Source organism: Phyllobates terribilis, unplaced genomic scaffold, assembly GCF_046119375.1.
Source record: "Phyllobates terribilis strain yellow unplaced genomic scaffold, ASM4611937v1 Scaffold_7__3_contigs__length_470593459, whole genome shotgun sequence".
NCBI lineage: Eukaryota > Metazoa > Chordata > Amphibia > Anura > Dendrobatidae > Phyllobates > Phyllobates terribilis.
Window position 1 is genome coordinate 275811794 of NW_027362767.1, and position 21375 is coordinate 275833168.

General features: G+C 44.1%; 1 protein-coding gene across 3 annotated transcripts in view; it reads right to left on the reverse strand.

The window, feature by feature from the left end:
- The window catches only part of LOC141153169 (histo-blood group ABO system transferase 1-like), a 114254-nt gene that overhangs the window by 40181 nt on the left and 52698 nt on the right, over positions 1 to 21375 (reverse strand). For 2 of the 3 annotated variants that reach the window (XM_073637869.1, XM_073637866.1), the window contains 3 exons: positions 19454 to 19531; positions 13132 to 13167; positions 9573 to 9707 (listed from right to left, as the gene is read on the reverse strand). In XM_073637869.1, coding sequence (XP_073493970.1) covers positions 9573 to 9707; positions 13132 to 13167; positions 19454 to 19531 — 249 coding nt within the window. The remainder of the gene's footprint in view (positions 1 to 9572; positions 9708 to 13131; positions 13168 to 19453; positions 19532 to 21375) is intronic. The other variant, XM_073637867.1, reaches the window with a different exon arrangement.

A 21375-nucleotide genomic window follows, 5' to 3' on the forward strand; every position in this document is an offset into this window, starting at 1 on the left:
ATATACATTGTAGTGCATGTACCTCTCCCCGTATATACATTGTAGTGCATGTACCTCTCCCCGTATATACATTGTAGTGCATGTACCACTCCCCGTATATACATTGTAGTGCATGTACCACTCCCCGTATATACATTGTAGTGCATGTACCACTCCCCGTATATACATTGTAGTGCATGTACCTCTCCCCGTATATACATTGTAGTGCATGTACCACTCCCCGTATATACATTGTAGTGCATGTACCACTCCCCGTATATACATTGTAGTGCATGTACCACTCCCCGTATATACATTGTAGTGCATGTACCACTCCCCGTATATACATTGTAGTGCATGTACCACTCCCCGTATATACATTGTAGTGCATGTACCTCTCCCCGTATATACATTGTAGTGCATGTACCACTCCCCGTATATACATTGTAGTGCATGTACCACTCCCCGTATATACATTGTAGTGCATGTACCTCTCCCCGTATATACATTGTAGTGCATGTACCTCTCCCCGTATATACATTGTAGTGCATGTACCTCTCCCCGTATATACATTGTAGTGCATGTACCTCTCCCCGTATATACATTGTAGTGCATGTACCACTCCCCGTATATACATTGTAGTGCATGTACCTCTCCCCGTATATACATTGTAGTGCATGTACCTCTCCCCGTATATACATTGTAGTGCACGTACCACTCCCCGTATATACATTGTAGTGCATGTACCTCTGCCCGTATATACATTGTAGTGCATGTACCTCTCCCCGTATATACATTGTAGTGCATGTACCTCTCCCCGTATATACATTGTAGTGCATGTACCACTCCCCGTATATACATTGTAGTGCATGTACCTCTCCCCGTATATACATTGTAGTGCATGTACCTCTCCCCGTATATACATTGTAGTGCATGTACCTCTCCCCGTATATACATTGTAGTGCATGTACCTCTCCCCGTATATACATTGTAGTGCATGTACCTCTCCCCGTATATACATTGTAGTGCATGTACCTCTCCCCGTATATACATTGTAGTGCATGTACCTCTCCCCGTATATACATTGTAGCGCATGTACCACTCCCCGTATATACATTGTAGCGCATGTACCACTCCCCGTATATACATTGTAGTGCATGTACCACTCCCCGTATATACATTGTAGTGCATGTACCTCTCCTCGTATATACATTGTAGTGCATGTACCTCTCCCCGTATATACATTGTAGTGCATGTACCTCTCCCCGTATATACATTGTAGTGCATGTACCTCTCCCCGTATATACATTGTAGCGCATGTACCACTCCCCGTATATACATTGTAGCGCATGTACCTCTCCCCGTATATACATTGTAGTGCATGTACCTCTCCCCGTATATACATTGTAGTGCATGTACCACTCCCCGTATATACATTGTAGTGCATGTACCACTCCCCGTATATACATTGTAGTGCATGTACCACTCCCCGTATATACATTGAAGTGCATGTACCACTCCCCGTATATACATTGTAGCGCATGTACCACTCCCCGTATATACATTGTAGCGCATGTACCTCTCCCTGTATATACATTGTAGCGCATGTACCACTCCCCGTATATACATTGTAGCGCATGTACCTCTCCCCGTATATACATTGTAGCGCATGTACCACTCCCCGTATATACATTGTAGCGCATGTACCACTCCCCGTATATACATTGTAGCGCATGTACCACTCCCCGTATATACATTGTAGCGCATGTACCACTCCCCGTATATACATTGTAGCGCATGTACCACTCCCCGTATATACATTGTAGCGCATGTACCACTCCCCGTATATACATTGTAGCGCATGTACCACTCCCCGTATATACATTGTAGTGCATGTACCACTCCCCGTATATACATTGTAGCGCATGTACCACTCCCCGTATATACATTGTAGCGCATGTACCTCTCCCCGTATATACATTGTAGCGCATGTACCACTCCCCGTATATACATTGTAGCGCATGTACCACTCCCCGTATATACATTGTAGTGCATGTACCACTCCCCGTATATACATTGTAGTGCATGTACCTCTCCCCGTATATACATTGTAGTGCATGTACCTCTCCCCGTATATACATTGTAGTGCATGTACCACTCCCCGTATATACATTGTAGTGCATGTACCTCTCCCCGTATATACATTGTAGTGCATGTACCTCTCCCCGTATATACATTGTAGTGCATGTACCTCTCCCCGTATATACATTGTAGTGCATGTACCTCTCCCCGTATATACATTGTAGTGCATGTACCTCTCCCCGTATATACATTGTAGTGCATGTACCTCTCCCCGTATATACATTGTAGTGCATGTACCTCTCCCCGTATATACATTGTAGCGCATGTACCTCTCCCCGTATATACATTGTAGCGCATGTACCTCTCCCCGTATATACATTGTAGCGCATGTACCTCTCTCCGTATATACATTGTAGCGCATGTACCTCTCCCCGTATATACATTGTAGCGCATGTACCACTCCCCGTATATACATTGTAGCGCATGTACCACTCCCCGTATATACATTGTAGTGCATGTACCACTCCCCGTATATACATTGTAGTGCATGTACCTCTCCCCGTATATACATTGTAGTGCATGTACCTCTCCCCGTATATACATTGTAGTGCATGTACCACTCCCCGTATATACATTGTAGTGCATGTACCACTCCCCGTATATACATTGTAGTGCATGTACCTCTCCCCGTATATACATTGTAGTGCATGTACCTCTCCCCGTATATACATTGTAGCGCATGTACCACTCCCCGTATATACATTGTAGTGCATGTACCACTCCCCGTATATACATTGTAGTGCATGTACCACTCCCCGTATATACATTGTAGCGCATGTACCACTCCCCGTATATACATTGTAGCGCATGTACCTCTCCCCGTATATACATTGTAGCGCATGTACCACTCCCCGTATATACATTGTAGCGCATGTACCTCTCCCCGTATATACATTGTAGCGCATGTACCTCTCCCCGTATATACATTGTAGCGCATGTACCTCTCCCCGTATATACATTGTAGCGCATGTACCACTCCCCGTATATACATTGTAGTGCATGTACCACTCCCCGTATATACATTGTAGCGCATGTACCACTCCCCGTATATACATTGTAGCGCATGTACCTCTCCCCGTATATACATTGTAGCGCATGTACCACTCCCCGTATATACATTGTAGCGCATGTACCTTTCCCCGTATATACATTGTAGCGCATGTACCTCTCCCCGTATATACATTGTAGCGCATGTACCTCTCCCCGTATATACATTGTAGCGCATGTACCTTTCCCCGTATATACATTGTAGCGCATGTACCTCTCCCCGTATATACATTGTAGCGCATGTACCTCTCCCCGTATATACATTGTAGCGCATGTATCTCTCCCCGTATATACATTGTAGCGCATGTACCTCTCCCCGTATATACATTGTAGCGCATGTACCACTCCCCGTATATACATTGTAGCGCATGTACCACTCCCCGTATATACATTGTAGTGCATGTACCACTCCCCGTATATACATTGTAGTGCATGTACCTCTCCCCGTATATACATTGTAGTGCATGTACCTCTCCCCGTATATACATTGTAGTGCATGTACCACTCCCCGTATATACATTGTAGTGCATGTACCACTCCCCGTATATACATTGTAGTGCATGTACCTCTCCCCGTATATACATTGTAGTGCATGTACCTCTCCCCGTATATACATTGTAGCGCATGTACCACTCCCCGTATATACATTGTAGTGCATGTACCTCTCCCCGTATATACATTGTAGTGCATGTACCACTCCCCGTATATACATTGTAGTGCATGTACCACTCCCCGTATATACATTGTAGCGCATGTACCACTCCCCGTATATACATTGTAGCGCATGTACCTCTCCCCGTATATACATTGTAGCGCATGTACCACTCCCCGTATATACATTGTAGCGCATGTACCTCTCCCCGTATATACATTGTAGCGCATGTACCTCTCCCCGTATATACATTGTAGCGCATGTACCTCTCCCCGTATATACATTGTAGCGCATGTACCACTCCCCGTATATACATTGTAGTGCATGTACCACTCCCCGTATATACATTGTAGCGCATGTACCACTCCCCGTATATACATTGTAGCGCATGTACCTCTCCCCGTATATACATTGTAGCGCATGTACCACTCCCCGTATATACATTGTAGCGCATGTACCTTTCCCCGTATATACATTGTAGCGCATGTACCTCTCCCCGTATATACATTGTAGCGCATGTACCTCTCCCCGTATATACATTGTAGCGCATGTATCTCTCCCCGTATATACATTGTAGCGCATGTACCTCTCCCCGTATATACATTGTAGCGCATGTACCACTCCCCGTATATACATTGTAGCGCATGTACCTTTCCCCGTATATACATTGTAGCGCATGTACCTCTCCCCGTATATACATTGTAGCGCATGTATCTCTCCCCGTATATACATTGTAGCGCATGTATCTCTCCCCGTATATACATTGTAGTGCACGTACCTCTCCCCGTATATACATTGTAGTGCATGTACCTCTCCCCGTATATACATTGTAGCGCATGTACCACTCCCCGTATATACATTGTACTGCATGTACCTCTCCCCGTATATACATTGTAGCGCATGTACCTCTCCCCGTATATACATTGTAGTGCATGTACCTCTCCCCGTATATACATTGTAGCGCATGTACCTCTCCCCGTATATACATTGTAGCGCATGTACCTCTCCCCGTATATACATTGTAGCGCACGTACCTCTCCCCGTATATACATTGTAGTGCACGTACCTCTCCCCGTATATACATTGTAGCGCATGTACCTCTCCCTGTATATACATTGTAGCGCATGTACCACTCCCCGTATATACATTGTAGTGCATGTACCTCTCCCCGTATATACATTGTAGTGCATGTACCACTCCCCGTATATACATTGTAGTGCATGTACCTCTCCCCGTATATACATTGTAGTGCATGTACCTCTCCCCGTATATACATTGTAGTGCATGTACCTCTCCCCGTATATACATTGTAGTGCATGTACCACTCCCCGTATATACATTGTAGTGCATGTACCTCTCCCCGTATATACATTGTAGTGCATGTACCACTCCCCGTATATACATTGTAGCGCATGTACCTCTCCCCGTATATACATTGTAGCGCATGTACCTCTCCCCGTATATACATTGTAGCGCATGTACCTCTCCCCGTATATACATTGTAGCGCATGTACCTCTCCCCGTATATACATTGTAGCGCATGTACCTCTCCCCGTATATACATTGTAGCGCATGTACCTCTCCCCGTATATACATTGTAGCGCATGTACCTCTCCCCGTATATACATTGTAGCGCATGTACCTCTCCCCGTATATACATTGTAGCGCATGTACCACTCCCCGTATATACATTGTAGTGCATGTACCTCTCCCCGTATATACATTGTAGTGCATGTACCACTCCCCGTATATACATTGTAGTGCATGTACCTCTCCCCGTATATACATTGTAGTGCATGTACCTCTCCCCGTATATACATTGTAGTGCATGTACCTCTCCCCGTATATACATTGTAGTGCATGTACCACTCCCCGTATATACATTGTAGTGCATGTACCACTCCCCGTATATACATTGTAGTGCATGTACCTCTCCCCGTATATACATTGTAGTGCATGTACCACTCCCCGTATATACATTGTAGTGCATGTACCTCTCCCCGTATATACATTGTAGTGCATGTACCACTCCCCGTATATACATTGTAGCGCACGTACCACTCCCCGTATATACATTGTAGCGCACGTACCACTCCCCGTATATACATTGTAGCGCATGTACCACTCCCCGTATATACATTGTAGCGCACGTACCACTCCCCGTTTATACATTGTAGCGCACGTACCTCTCCCCGTATATACATTGTAGCGCATGTACCACTCCCCGTATATACATTGTAGTGCATGTACCACTCCCCGTATATACATTGTAGCGCACGTACCACTCCCCGTATATACATTGTAGTGCACGTACCTCTCCCCGTATATACATTGTAGTGCACGTACCACTCCCCGTATATACATTGTAGTGCACGTACCTCTCCCCGTATATACATTGTAGTGCATGTACCACTCCCCGTATATACATTGTAGTGCACGTACCTCTCCCCGTATATACATTGTAGTGCATGTACCTCTCCCCGTATATACATTGTAGTGCATGTACCTCTCCCCGTATATACATTGTAGCGCACGTACCACTCCCCGTATATACATTGTAGTGCACGTACCTCTCCCCGTATATACATTGTAGCGCACGTACCACTCCCCGTATATACATTGTAGCGCACGTACCTCTCCCCGTATATACATTGTAGTGCATGTACCTCTCCCCGTATATACATTGTAGTGCATGTACCACTCCCCGTATATACATTGTAGTGCATGTACCACTCCCCGTATATACATTGTAGTGCATGTACCTCTCCCCGTATATACATTGTAGTGCATGTACCACTCCCCGTATATACATTGTAGTGCATGTACCTCTCCCCGTATATACATTGTAGTGCATGTACCACTCCCCGTATATACATTGTAGTGCACGTACCACTCCCCGTATATACATTGTAGCGCACGTACCACTCCCCGTATATACATTGTAGCGCATGTACCACTCCCCGTATATACATTGTAGCGCATGTACCACTCCCCGTATATACATTGTAGCGCACGTACCACTCCCCGTATATACATTGTAGCGCACGTACCTCTCCCCGTATATACATTGTAGCGCATGTACCACTCCCCGTATATACATTGTAGTGCATGTACCACTCCCCGTATATACATTGTAGCGCATGTACCACTCCCCGTATATACATTGTAGCGCATGTACCACTCCCCGTATATACATTGTAGCGCACGTACCACTCCCCGTATATACATTGTAGTGCATGTACCTCTCCCCGTATATACATTGTAGTGCATGTACCACTCCCCGTATATACATTGTAGTGCATGTACCACTCCCCGTATATACATTGTAGTGCATGTACCTCTCCCCGTATATACATTGTAGTGCATGTACCACTCCCCGTATATACATTGTAGTGCATGTACCTCTCCCCGTATATACATTGTAGTGCATGTACCACTCCCCGTATATACATTGTAGCGCACGTACCACTCCCCGTATATACATTGTAGCGCACGTACCACTCCCCGTATATACATTGTAGTGCATGTACCACTCCCCGTATATACATTGTAGCGCACGTACCACTCCCCGTATATACATTGTAGCGCACGTACCTCTCCCCGTATATACATTGTAGCGCATGTACCACTCCCCGTATATACATTGTAGTGCACGTACCACTCCCCGTATATACATTGTAGCGCACGTACCACTCCCCGTATATACATTGTAGCGCATGTACCACTCCCCGTATATACATTGTAGCGCACGTACCACTCCCCGTATATACATTGTAGTGCATGTACCACTCCCCGTATATACATTGTAGTGCATGTACCTCTCCCCGTATATACATTGTAGTGCATGTACCACTCCCCGTATATACATTGTAGCGCACGTACCACTCCCCGTATATACATTGTAGCGCACGTACCACTCCCCGTATATACATTGTAGCGCACGTACCACTCCCCGTATATACATTGTAGCGCACGTACCTCTCCCCGTATATACATTGTAGCGCATGTACCACTCCCCGTATATACATTGTAGCGCATGTACCACTCCCCGTATATACATTGTAGCGCACGTACCACTCCCCGTATATACATTGTAGTGCACGTACCTCTCCCCGTATATACATTGTAGTGCATGTACCACTCCCCGTATATACATTGTAGTGCACGTACCTCTCCCCGTATATACATTGTAGTGCATGTACCACTCCCCGTATATACATTGTAGTGCACGTACCTCTCCCCGTATATACATTGTAGTGCATGTACCTCTCCCCGTATATACATTGTAGTGCATGTACCTCTCCCCGTATATACATTGTAGCGCACGTACCACTCCCCGTATATACATTGTAGCGCACGTACCTCTCCCCGTATATACATTGTAGCGCACGTACCACTCCCCGTATATACATTGTAGTGCACGTACCTCTCCCCGTATATACATTGTAGTGCATGTACCTCTCCCCGTATATACATTGTAGTGCATGTACCACTCCCCGTATATACATTGTAGTGCATGTACCACTCCCCGTATATACATTGTAGTGCATGTACCTCTCCCCGTATATACATTGTAGTGCATGTACCACTCCCCGTATATACATTGTAGTGCATGTACCTCTCCCCGTATATACATTGTAGTGCATGTACCACTCCCCGTATATACATTGTAGTGCACGTACCACTCCCCGTATATACATTGTAGCGCACGTACCACTCCCCGTATATACATTGTAGCGCACGTACCACTCCCCGTATATACATTGTAGCGCACGTACCACTCCCCGTATATACATTGTAGCGCACGTACCTCTCCCCGTATATACATTGTAGCGCATGTACCACTCCCCGTATATACATTGTAGCGCATGTACCACTCCCCGTATATACATTGTAGCGCATGTACCACTCCCCGTATATACATTGTAGTGCATGTACCACTCCCCGTATATACATTGTAGCGCACGTACCACTCCCCGTATATACATTGTAGCGCATGTACCACTCCCCGTATATACATTGTAGCGCACGTACCACTCCCCGTATATACATTGTAGCGCACGTACCACTCCCCGTATATACATTGTAGTGCATGTACCACTCCCCGTATATACATTGTAGTGCATGTACCACTCCCCGTATATACATTGTAGCGCACCTACCACTCCCCGTATATACATTGTAGTGTATGTACCTCTGCCCGTATATACATTGTAGTGCATGTACCACTCCCCGTATATACATTGTAGTGCATGTACCTCTCCCCGTATATACATTGTAGTGCATGTACCACTCCCCGTATATACATTGTAGTGCATGTACCACTCCCCGTATATACAGTGTAATGCATGTACCACTCCCCGTATATACATTGTAGTGCATGTACCACTCCCCGTATATACAGTGTAATGCATGTACCACTCCCCGTATATACATTGTAGTGCATGTACCACTCCCCGTATATACATTGTAGTGCATGTACCACTCCCCGTATATACATTGTAGCGCACCTACCACTCCCCGTATATACATTGTAGTGTATGTACCTCTGCCCGTATATACATTGTAGTGCATGTACCACTCCCCGTATATACAGTGTAATGCATGTACCACTCCCCGTATATACATTGTAGTGCATGTACCACTCCCCGTATATACATTGTAGTGCATGTACCACTCCCCGTATATACAGTGTAATGCAGGATACCTCTCCCCCATTACATGCAGATGTTTCTTTTAATTTTTCACTTACTTTTTAATGGCAAATATGGTGATCCCCACACAGACATTCCTCTGTTGAAACTGTGCATTCAGTACGGCCAAGTTGTAGGTCTCATTCCAGACTATAGGCGCCAGCCAGGGGGTCAGCACGAGCACGTCCGTCCGCCTGTGCGATGAGGAGTTGGTTATTACTGACATGAAACAAGACGCAGGTATTTCTGTATGAGATAGAAAATTTGTGTCTGTGTGTATATGTAACAGTGTGCAGAAATGACCCCAGGTAACCGACCGCACGAGGCCAGAATGACGTCATCCAGGATCCCGAACACCACCTGCATATACTATATATAGATATATTTCTATATATATGTATAATGGGGAAAATAAGTATTTGATACACTGCCAATTTTGCAAGTTTTCCCACCTACAAAGAATGGAGAGGTCTGTAATTTTTATCGTAGGTACACTTCACCTGTGAGAGACAGAATCTTCAAAAAAATCCAGAGAATCGCATTGTACGATTTTTTTTTTTATCAACTAATTTTTATTGAAAAACTCCAAATCCAAATTTCCATCTTTCAAATAACATAAATAACATAATAATTCCATCGTATAAAACATGAACAAAGTGTCTCAACTTCAGTTCCCTACCCCACCCTAAACCCAAATCCCAACCCTCCAGAGAGAACCATTTTCAGAGCAGTTGTAGAATAACGGAGTATAACATTCATAGAAGGGGGAAGAAGATAGAAAAGTGACTAACAAAGGGAGAGCAGCGTTACTATTCTATCTCTAATTAGAAGATTTGTGGGCAGCCCTGGAGGATCCAGCCAAGAACTCCATATCTTTTTGAATTTGCGAATAGAGTTACCTTTATGATGGATTCCTCTTTCCAGCCCGGTTATATTATTTATCCTTCGTTGTAGATCTCCCATAGATGGAGGTTGTGTGTCTGACCAGTGAAATGCAAGAAGTTTATGTGCTTGAAATAAGATATGAGAGACACCTATGAATAGGGGCAAGTGGGGGATCCACTCCATTCTCGACTTTTTCCAATATACATATACAATTTCACTCCATACACAATATCTATCAAGGATATGACCTCATTCCAAAATGGGCCTCTCCGTCTACACTCCCACATGATATGCATCAAATGTGCCTCATCAATCCCACACCTAGGATATCGCCATGATGCAGAATGCCCTATCTTGTGTAAGAAGCTTGGGGTTTTGTATACTCTGTGAATTAAATATAGTTGAGAGAGCCTGTGGGCCTCACAGGGAGATAGTTTGGGAACAGTTTCTAGAATCTTTCTCCATTGCTCCATTGATATAGGGCCTACATCCCCCTTCCATTTAGCTTTAACTGTCAGAGGGTGATTATTCAGTTGGGATGACAATAGACACATATACTGTATATGGTATAAATTAAGCCCTTTTTGTGATGTGTAGAAGCAATGGTATCTATTAGGGGATGATGTTGTATGTCAAGATCCATCAGACCCAACTGAGCTGAAAGAGTGTGTCAGATTTGTAGGTATTACATTGTATGATTTTTACTTAATTAATTTGCATTTTATTGCATGAAATAAGTATTTGATAACCTACCAACCAGCAAGAATTCTTGCTCTCTCAGACCTGTTAGTTTTGCATTAAAAAACCCTCCTACTCTGCACTCATTACCTGTATTAATTGCACCTGTTTGAACTCGTTACCTTTTATAAAAACACCTGTCCACACACTCAATCAATCACACTCCAACCTCTCCACCATGGCCAAGACCAAAGAGCTACCTAAGGGACACTAGGGACAAAATTGCAGACCTGCACAAGGCTACAGGACAATAGGCAAGCAGCTTGTTGAGAAGGCAACAAATGTTGGTGCAATTATTAAAAAATGGAAGAAACAAGATGACTTCAATCGTCCTTGGTCTGGGGCTCCATGCAGGATCTCGCCTCGAGGGGTAAGGATGATTCTAAGAAAGGTCAGGAATCAGCCCAGATCTTCACGGGAGGACCTGGTCAATGACTTGAAGAGACCTGGGACCACAGTCTCTAAAATTACTGTTAGTAACACTCTACGCCGTCATGGATTAAAATCCTGAAGGGCAAGCAAGGTCCCCCTGCTCACGCCAGCCCATGTACATGCCCGTTTGAAGTTTGCCAATAACCATCTGGATGATCCAGACGAGGCATAGGAGAAGGTCATGTGGTCAGATAAAACCAAAATAGAACTTTTTGGGATCAACTCCACTCGCCGTGTTTGGAGGAAGAAGGATGAGTACAACCCCGTCCCAACCATGAAGCATGGCTCGGGAAACCTTATACTTTGGGGGTGCTTTTCTTCAAAGGGGACAGGACAACTGCACCGTATTGAAGGGTGGAGGGATGTTGTCATGTATTGCAAGATTTTGCTCAACAACCTCTTTCCCTCAGTAAGAGCACTGAAGATGGGTCGTGGCTGGGTCTTTCAGCATGACAATGACCCGAAACACACAGCCAGGGCAACTAAGGAGTGGCTCTGTAAGAAGCATTTCAAGGTCCTGTAGTGGCCTAGCCCGTCTCCAGACCTGAACCCAATAGAAAATCTTTGGAGGGAGCTGAAACTCAATGTTGCTCAGCGACAGCCCCGAAACCTGAAAGATCTGGAGAAGATCTGTATGGAGGAGTGGGCCAAAATCCCTGCTGCAGTGTGTGCAAACTTGGTGAAGAACTACAGGAAACGTCTGACCTCTGTAATTGCAAACAAAGGTTTCTGTACCAAATATTAAGTTCTGTTTTTCTAGTGTATCAATTACTTATTTCATGCAATAAAATGCAAATTATGTAAAAATCATATAATGTGATTTTTTGGATTTTTTTTTTTTTTTTAGATTCTGCCTCTCACAGGTGAAGTGCACCTATGATAAAAACTACAGATCTCTCTATTTTTTGTAGGTAGGAAAACTCGCAAAATCGGAAGTGTATCAAATACTTACTTTACATTCTGTATCATCATCACAATCTCTGGCAGTATCCAGTCTGGAGTCTGAGCCCCCTCCTCAGACAACTATTAAAAGGGTTGTCCTGTCCTGTGGTGACAATTTACTGTCACTCTGTGACTTCTGAATCCTTACGATGCACACACTGTACTATACAATCCGGACCGTGTGCGGTGCGCACAGATTCAGACGTTTGCAGTCACATAGACTGACTGTAGACTTTCCCTACAGGACAGAACCACCCTTTTAATAACCTCATTAATAGCAGCCATGGCTGTAAGTGCGGAGATTTATGCACATGGTGCTCATACTCCAGACTAAGGAAATCCAGACATTTTAAAAATATTTCCTTTATTCCATCGTTTTCAGATCCATAACGTATCTATCCGGGGATTTCCATCATTGCACATTTCCTTCTAGGTGTTGTAAATTCAATGTTAATGAGTGTATACACTGAGACTTGTCATGTCTGCTGTGCCTATTGATGTGACATGTTGTGTCTCCTGTCTGCATTATATATTTGGTGTAGTGCACGTATAATCCCCTACAAGGCTGTGCTCACAGAGAATATGGGAATGTGTCCATGCGTCATACAGCAATCTACTCACTGGGGTTTTCCGGTATCTGGCTGCTGGTACACAAGTCTGCAGAATAAGACAGAAGAGAAGTTTAGGATTCATGCTGTAACCTATAGGGTGGTAATGTTACAATAACACACCTGTTATACCGTCTGTCTAGTACTGTTATATCTGGTGATGTCAGAGCTGTATGATACACATTATGTCTGATGTCAGAGCAGTATGATACACATTTTATCTGGTGATGTCACAGCTGTACAATACATTGTATATACAGTTAGGTCCATATATATTTGGACAGAGACAACATTTTTCTAATTTTGGTTCTAGACATTACCACAATGAATTTTAAACAAAACAATTCAGATGCAGTTGAAGTTCAGACTTTCAGCTTTCATTTGAGGGTATCCACATTAAAATTGGATGAAGGGTTTAGGAGTTTCAGCTCCTTAACATGTGCCACCCTGTTTTTAAAGGGACCAAAAGTAATTGGACAATTGACTCCAAGGCTATTTCATGGACAGGTGTGGGCAATCCCTTCGTTATGTCATTCTCAATTAAGCAGATAAAAGGCCTGGAGTTGATTTCAGGTGTGGTGCTTGCATTTGGAAGGTTTTACTGTGAAGTAAACATGCGGTCAAAAGAGCTCTCCATGCAGGTGAAACAAGCCATTCTTAAGCTGCAAGAACAGAAAAAACCCATCCGAGAAATTGCTACAATATTAGGAGTGGCAAAATCTACAGTTTGGTACATCCTGAAAAAGAAAGAAAGCACTGGTGAACTCATCAATGCAAAAAGACCTGGGCGCCCACGGAAGACAACAGTGGTGGATGATCGCAGAATAATCTCCATGGTGAAGAGAAACCCCTTCACAACAGCCAACCAAGTGAACAACACTCTGCAGGAGGTAGGTGTATCAATATCCAAATCTACCATAAAGAGAAGACTGCATGAAAGTAAATACAGAGGGTTCACTGCACGGTGCAAGCCACTCATAAGCATCAAGAATAAAAAGGCTAGACTGGACTTTGCTAAAAAAACATCTAAAAAAGCCAGCACAGTTCTGGAAGAACATTCTTTGGACAGATGAAACCAAGATCAACCTCTACCAGAATGATGGAAAGAGAAAAGTATGGCGAAGGCGTGGTACAGCTCATGATCCAAAGCATACCACATCATCTGTAAAACACGGCAGAGGCAGTGTGATGGCTTGGGCATGCATGGCTGCCAGTGGCACTGGGTCACTAGTGTTTATTGATGATGTGACACAGGACAGAAGCAGCCGAATGAATTCTGATGTATTCAGAGCCATAGTGTGTGCTCAGATCCAGCCAAATGCAGCCAAACTGATTGGTCGTCGTTTCATACTACAGATGGACAATGATCCAAAACATAAAGCCAAAGCAACCCAGGAGTTTATTAAAGCAAAGAAGTGGAATATTCTTGAATGGCCAAGTCAGTCACCTGATCTCAACCCAATTGAGCATGCATTTCACTTGTTAAAGACTAAACTTCAGACAGAAAGGCCCACAAACAAACAGCAACTGAAAACCACCGCAGTGAAGGCCTGGCAGAGCATCAAAAAGGAGGAAACCCAGCGTCTGGTGATGTCCATGAGTTCAAGACTTCAGGCAGTCATTGCCAACAAAGGGTTTTCAACCAAGTACTAGACATGAACATTTTATTTACAATTATTTAATCTGTCCAATTACTTTTGGTCCCTTTAAAAACAGGGTGGCACATGTTAAGGAGCTGAAACTCCTAAACCCTTCATCCAATTTTAATGTGGATACCCTCAAATGAAAGCTGAAAGTCTGAACTTCAACTGCATCTGAATTGTTTTGTTTAAAATTCATTGTGGTAATGTCTAGAACCAAAATTAGAAAAATGTTGTCTCTGTCCAAATATATATGGACCTAACTGTATATTGATTTCACAGCTGTATGATGCATGTTAAATCTGGTGATGTCATAGCTGTATGATGCATGTTCAATCTGGTGATGTCATAGCTGTATGATGCATGTTGAATCTGGTGATGTCATAGCTGTATGATGCACGTTATATCTGGTGATGTTAGAGCTGTATGATAAAGGTTATGTTTGGTCATGTCACAGCTGTGATATCCATATTGCCTGGTGATGTCAGAGGTGTATCCTGCACATTTATATCTGGTAATGTCACAGCTTTATAATGCACATTATATCTGGTGATGTCATAGCTGTATGATGCACATTATATCTGGTGATGTCATAGCTGTATGATGCACATTATATCCAGGGCCGGTTTTAGACAAAGGTTTAAAGTGGGACCTCAAAAGTGCTAACATATTGCACCATCACTCAGAACCATTTCGGTTGCATTTACATGAGCTGAGTTCAAGCCATTAAACGAGTGTGATTGACAATATTGAAGTCGTTCGACGCTTGTTTATCGACCTCTTTACACCGCTGAGGAAGAATTAGGGGAACAGAATGATCACTAGTAGATCAATCTGTCCCCATACAGTATCATGTTATTAGCAGTTTACATCGGGCGATGTGCTGCTGAGAACAATGATTTTTGTTTCGGCATAAACAATCCAAACACTTGATGAAAGGCAGCATTTTGTTTGTTTAGTATAATGCACTCCCCATAGTCCCCTATATAGTATATTACACTCCCCATAGTCCTCAATATAGTATAATGTATTCAATAGTCCTAAATATAGTATAATGCACTCCCCATAGTCCCCTATATAGTATATTACACTCCCCATAGTCCTCCATATAGTATAATGTACTCCATAGTCCTAAATATAGTATAATACACTCCCCATAGTACTCTATATAGTATAACGCTAATGCACCTCATAGCTCTCCATACAGTATAATGCACCCCATTGTCCGGCATACAGTATAATGCAGCCCCCATATAGTACACATAGTATAATGCACAGCCCATAACCCTTTAGGCTATGTGCGCACGTTCAGGATTTGAAGCAGAAATTTCTGCAGTGTTTCTGCATCTCCTTGGCAGGAAAAACCCATGCGTTTTTGCAGCGTTTTTTTGATACGTTTTTGTACATCAATGACTGCTTTTTGGAGCTAAATAAAGTTATTTGGTGGGACATTGCTTTAACCCTTGGATTACTGTCAGAACTGGGGTGAGTATATTGGTTAATTTAAATGATTAAAGAATGTGTCTGTTGTATTTCAAATAAAGTGTTTACTCTGTGTCTGTGTGTTCATTATTCCCTTTACATTAATTAGGTTTGGTGATGAAAGGGTCTGATTGACACCTTCATCACCAAACAAAAGAGCTAGGTGTCAACTTATCCCATTCATCCAATCTTCATTAGCATTCCCATTCATGTAATTTCTGGGGCAGCTGTGAGCTGCTATTTTTAGCATAGGAAGGTGCCATTAGGCAAACATGGTCCCTGGCTATTAACAGCTAACGGCTGTTTTGTTAGCCGCTACATCCCCCCAATCAGCACTCAGCAGTGCTTTGGACGTAGCGTATTTTTGCTGTGTCCAAAACGCGGTGTTCTAATGCTGCACTTTTGTTGTCGGTACATGTGAATCCACCGCATATAATGACACTTCAATTGGTCAAAATCTGCAGCGGAGACTAGCGTGTCTGCTACAGAAATTGACATGCTGCGCTTGAGTTTGGGTACGTGGCCACAATCTGTAGCTGCTGCAGGTTTGACGCCGCATGTTTCTACAGCGTCAAACCCACAGCATCCAGATGTTAAAGCCTAGTGGATGGGATCTCTAGAAATCCCATGTCCACTATGCGTGCATCAGAGGCTGCGAATAACACTGACATGCGGTGCGTCTTTCGGGACCGCAGCATTTCAAATTCTCTTGCAGAGTCGCTAGTCTCCGCAACATAAATTTGACCACTAGAATGTATTGAATGCGATAAATCCGCATGTTCAGTGAACACATGCGGATTTACCTGCGTTCAATAGAATGCAACGTTTTGGACGCAGCAAAAATATGCTGCAGCCAAAGCGTTGCTACGTCCGGGTCATTGGCACACAGCCTAAAATGTAAAAAAAAAATGGCGTGGGCTCCTGCATCATTTTTATAACCAGCAGAGGGAAAGCCGACCACTGGGGGCTGATATTAGTAGCCGGGGAAGGGGCCATTAGCCAAAAAAGTTCCCTGGCTATTAATATCAGCCCACAGCTGTTTGCTTAGCCTTTACTGGCTAGATTACAGGGGAACCCCAGAAAAAAATTTACGTAGGGTCCCCCTATAAAATCTAATTAGAAAAGGCTAAACAGACAGCTGTGGGCTGATATTAATAGCCAGGGAAGGGGCCATGAATACTAGTCCCCTCCACGGCTAATAATATCACCCCTCAGCAGTCCCAGAAATGGCGCATCCAGAAGATGCGCCAAATCTGGCACTTAGCCTCCGCTCTTCCCACTGCCCTGTAGCAGTAGCAAATGGGGTAATGGTGTCGGGGTTCAAGTCAACCTTGTATTGGCGGCTGACGTGAAGCCCAGGTTAGTAATGGAGGGCATCTATAAGACGCCCCCATTGCTAACCGCATAGTAAAGTTTACGACGCTTTTTCAATAAATACACGGCCAGAATAAAGTATTTTAATGAAATAAAAAACACACGGTTTTAAAAAAAATTTGTTATTGTACTCCCAGTCCCCGAATCCCTCGATCTTCTGTAAAAAAGTAAAATAAAAAACAACCATATCCCTGACCCATCTGCCGTCATGACGCAGTCCACGATTCCGTCACGATTGTACCTCAGCGATCCGGGTCACTTCTACAGCAGTGACATCAGCCATCACTGATCTCACTGCTGTAGAAGAAAGCAATGTATACTGACAGTAGTGTAAAATCACTTCTGTCAGTGTACATGCTGCTGCAGGAGTGAGGTCACTGGGGTTCATCAGCTGAAGATCAGCTGATCAGCCCCGGTGACCTCAGCACCAGTACTGGTGGGAACATTCCTCAGAATGTTCCCACGCAGCATCGGTTCCGTAAAGTAAGGTCATGTGAGCTCTCAGCTGATCTTCAGCTGACAGCTCACGTGACCGTCACATGACCGCAGTGTACCTCTGGCTGCCGGGATGATGACATTGCCGGACAGGTGAGAATAGTGTTTTCTATTTTATTTTTAACTTTTTTTTGTTCTTTTTTTACACCGTGTGGTACCCGGCTCAGCTGAGGACACTACTGATCCCCTCAGCCATGCCACTCTCGCTGTTATCAGCAGGAGCGGGACTCCTCTGCCGACCCGGGCACCACCTGCAGCGTTTCACTGCCCATTGGCTTTAATTGAAATGCAGCAAATCCGCAGGTATAAATATTATACCTGCGGAGTTGCTGCGGTTCAATTAAAGTCAGTGGGCGGGAAATGCTGCGCACAATTGACATACTACGTTTTTTCTCCGCAATGGTAATCCTGATCGGAAATTTCCGCATTATGTGCACAGCACATCAGGATTACCATTGCAATAGCTGGCAGACCCATTACCAAGCGTTTTCGGGGCAAAAAAACGCTGCGAAAATGCATCAAGAACTCTACGTGTGCACTTAACCTTCTATAGTATAATGCAGCCCCATAGAGTATAATGCAGCCCCCATAGTCCTTGATAGAGTATAATGCAGCCCCCATAGTCCTTAATAAGTAGAATGCAGCCCCCATAAAGTACATGGAGTACAATGCAGTCCCATAGGGTACATATAGCATAATACACACCCCATAGTCCTGCAGTATTATGGCCACCAAGTACTCACTGATTTAAAAAAAAAAAATACAATACTCACCTCTCCCCATTCCCACACGTACTCCTCCGGTCTCTACAGCGCGTCTCAAAAGCAGCTCTACTGCCCAGCACAGCATGGCACACAATGAATTGACATTGTCGCGCCTGCTGCGTCAGACGTCAGAAGCAGAGGAGGAATGATGGGAGTGGGAGCGTCCCCTAATGCTCTCTCCTCCATCATTGCTTTCAACTGTATCAGCATCTATGATGCTGATACAGTTTAATGCGCAATAAGGGGGAAGGAGGGGCCTGGTACTGACACCGGGCCCCCCTGACTCATGGGCCTCATAGAGGCCACGTGGTCTGCCGCTATTAGCGGCACGCCACTGGCTGGGGGCCCTAGGCAAATGCCTTGTTTGCCTGCCCCTAACTTCGGCCCTGATTATATCTGGTGATGTCAGAGCTGTATGATACACATTATGTCTGATGTCAGAGCTGTATGATATACGTTATGTCTGATGTCTATATGATGTCAGAGCTCTATCATACACGTTATTTTCTGGTGATGTTACATCTGCAGCAGTATCCGCCTCCTCCCTGTAGTTATCTGTAGATGTATTATATAACTTTACCTTGGAAGTTTCAGGTCTCTTTGTAGATCGGTGGCATGGGCTCCATGAGCAATGTTTGCTTCCTCAGAACTGCGATGGCTATTTGGAGACAAAGAATGACAGATTTCATGACTGATCAGAGGTTGCTGGTGTCTTGCAGGACTTCTTTAACAATGGTAGCCATAGACAGTCTGTATCCACCAGTGCTGACCCTCCATTACCCCTGGGTATTATCTACATCATGGGACATGAGAACTGTTCAAATGCGATACAAAGTTCAGCAGCCAGCATCACGCATACAGCTCCTACCTCTTGTCGGAGTCTTGGACTGCGAGTCAGCAGTACGGCTTCCTCAGGTCACAGGTGCAGCACCACCAAGGATGTAGTCCTCAATAATGCAACGAAGTAGAGACGCGCGGGGTGGCACTCTGCATGAGGTAAAATTCTTCTTTATTCACACAACTTTAATATCATGGATGCGGGAGCGGGTCACAAGTCAGACATTCGGACGGCGGCCGTTTCGCGTGCTAAACACGCTTCCATGGGTCCAGGTATGAAGCGGTGTGGGAAGAGAGGACACCTAAAAACAATAAGCTCCTCCCAAATTCACGGCACTATAACACACCAATAACATACAAAGAAAAACTATTAACACAAGTGAAGGATAAAATTTACAAAAATACCGCCATATCCAGTTTTTCATGTAAACCTGGCGGACCCTGAGCACCAGAGCGAATGATCCACTTGGCTTCTCTGCGAAGGAGGATTTCATTTAAATGACCTCCCTGACTAGGTAAAGAGACTTTCTAAGCTCGCAAACCGCAAGGTTTCTGGGTTCCCATGGTGTGCTGTGCGAATATGCTCAATTAATCTACTGCAGCCTTTGCCAGAGAAAATAGAGCTGTAATGTTCCCTAAACCTTATGAACAGTGACCTAATTGTTCTGCCTATGTAAAACCTGCCGCATGGGCTGAGAACGATGTGTACTACATATTGCGTTCTGCAGGTTATCAGCTCTGTGACCTGGTGGCAGATGCCCCCCAAAACAAATGGGATTATATGTGAAAGCTACAAAAGTGGCACGAGCCGCACTTGTGATTGCCTATCACACCGGATTTATTAAGCCTGTTAGAGGAGGGATTTGCAATGCGATTTTTAACCAGGTTGAGATTATCTTTAAGGTTGGGGCCACGTCTGTATGTAATAAGTTTTTTTTGTGCTGTTATATTGTGAAGATCCCTATCAGGCGTACCCTCATCTTATATGCCCCCTATTTCAGTAGATAATAATACTGATATTTTCTATGACTTAGTGGTCAGGGATGTAGAATCAGGGCTGTGGAGTCGGTAAACCTTTGACTCCAACTCCTCAATTTCCATGACACCGACTCCAACTCCGACTCCCTCATACATGGCTCATGTTTAAGTGATAAATTTACTGTAGCACAGATTCATCTCAGCTAAAAGTCTAGACCCTTAGATCAGGAATAGGACAGACATTTATAGGACATTTCATAAATTTCCCAAATTCTTATGAAAAGATATTCCCCACAAACTGCATTGAAGTACTGTACCCAATTTATTATATATTTTAGGAGTTGGAGTCGGTCCATTTTATACCGACTCTGACTCCACCAAAATGGACACTGACTCCAACTCCACGACTCTGACTCCAGAGCCCTGCGTAGAATCCCTAATTTATCCTGAACTGCCAAAAAATTTAAATCAAAGGGAATATCAGGCGTTAAAGGAGCTTAAACGGTGGGATGATATAGTAATCTGTGAAGCTGTAATAGTGGGGAAGGATGTAGCTTCTCTGTGGCACTGAAAGAGTTAAAATAGAATGTTCCCATAGTTAGATCTCTCTGAGCTGCAGTTAGGTCCAGTTAAAGGGTTAGCTGTGATAATCCAGCCAGTAGAGTAGAGGGAACCTAGTGCCATGAT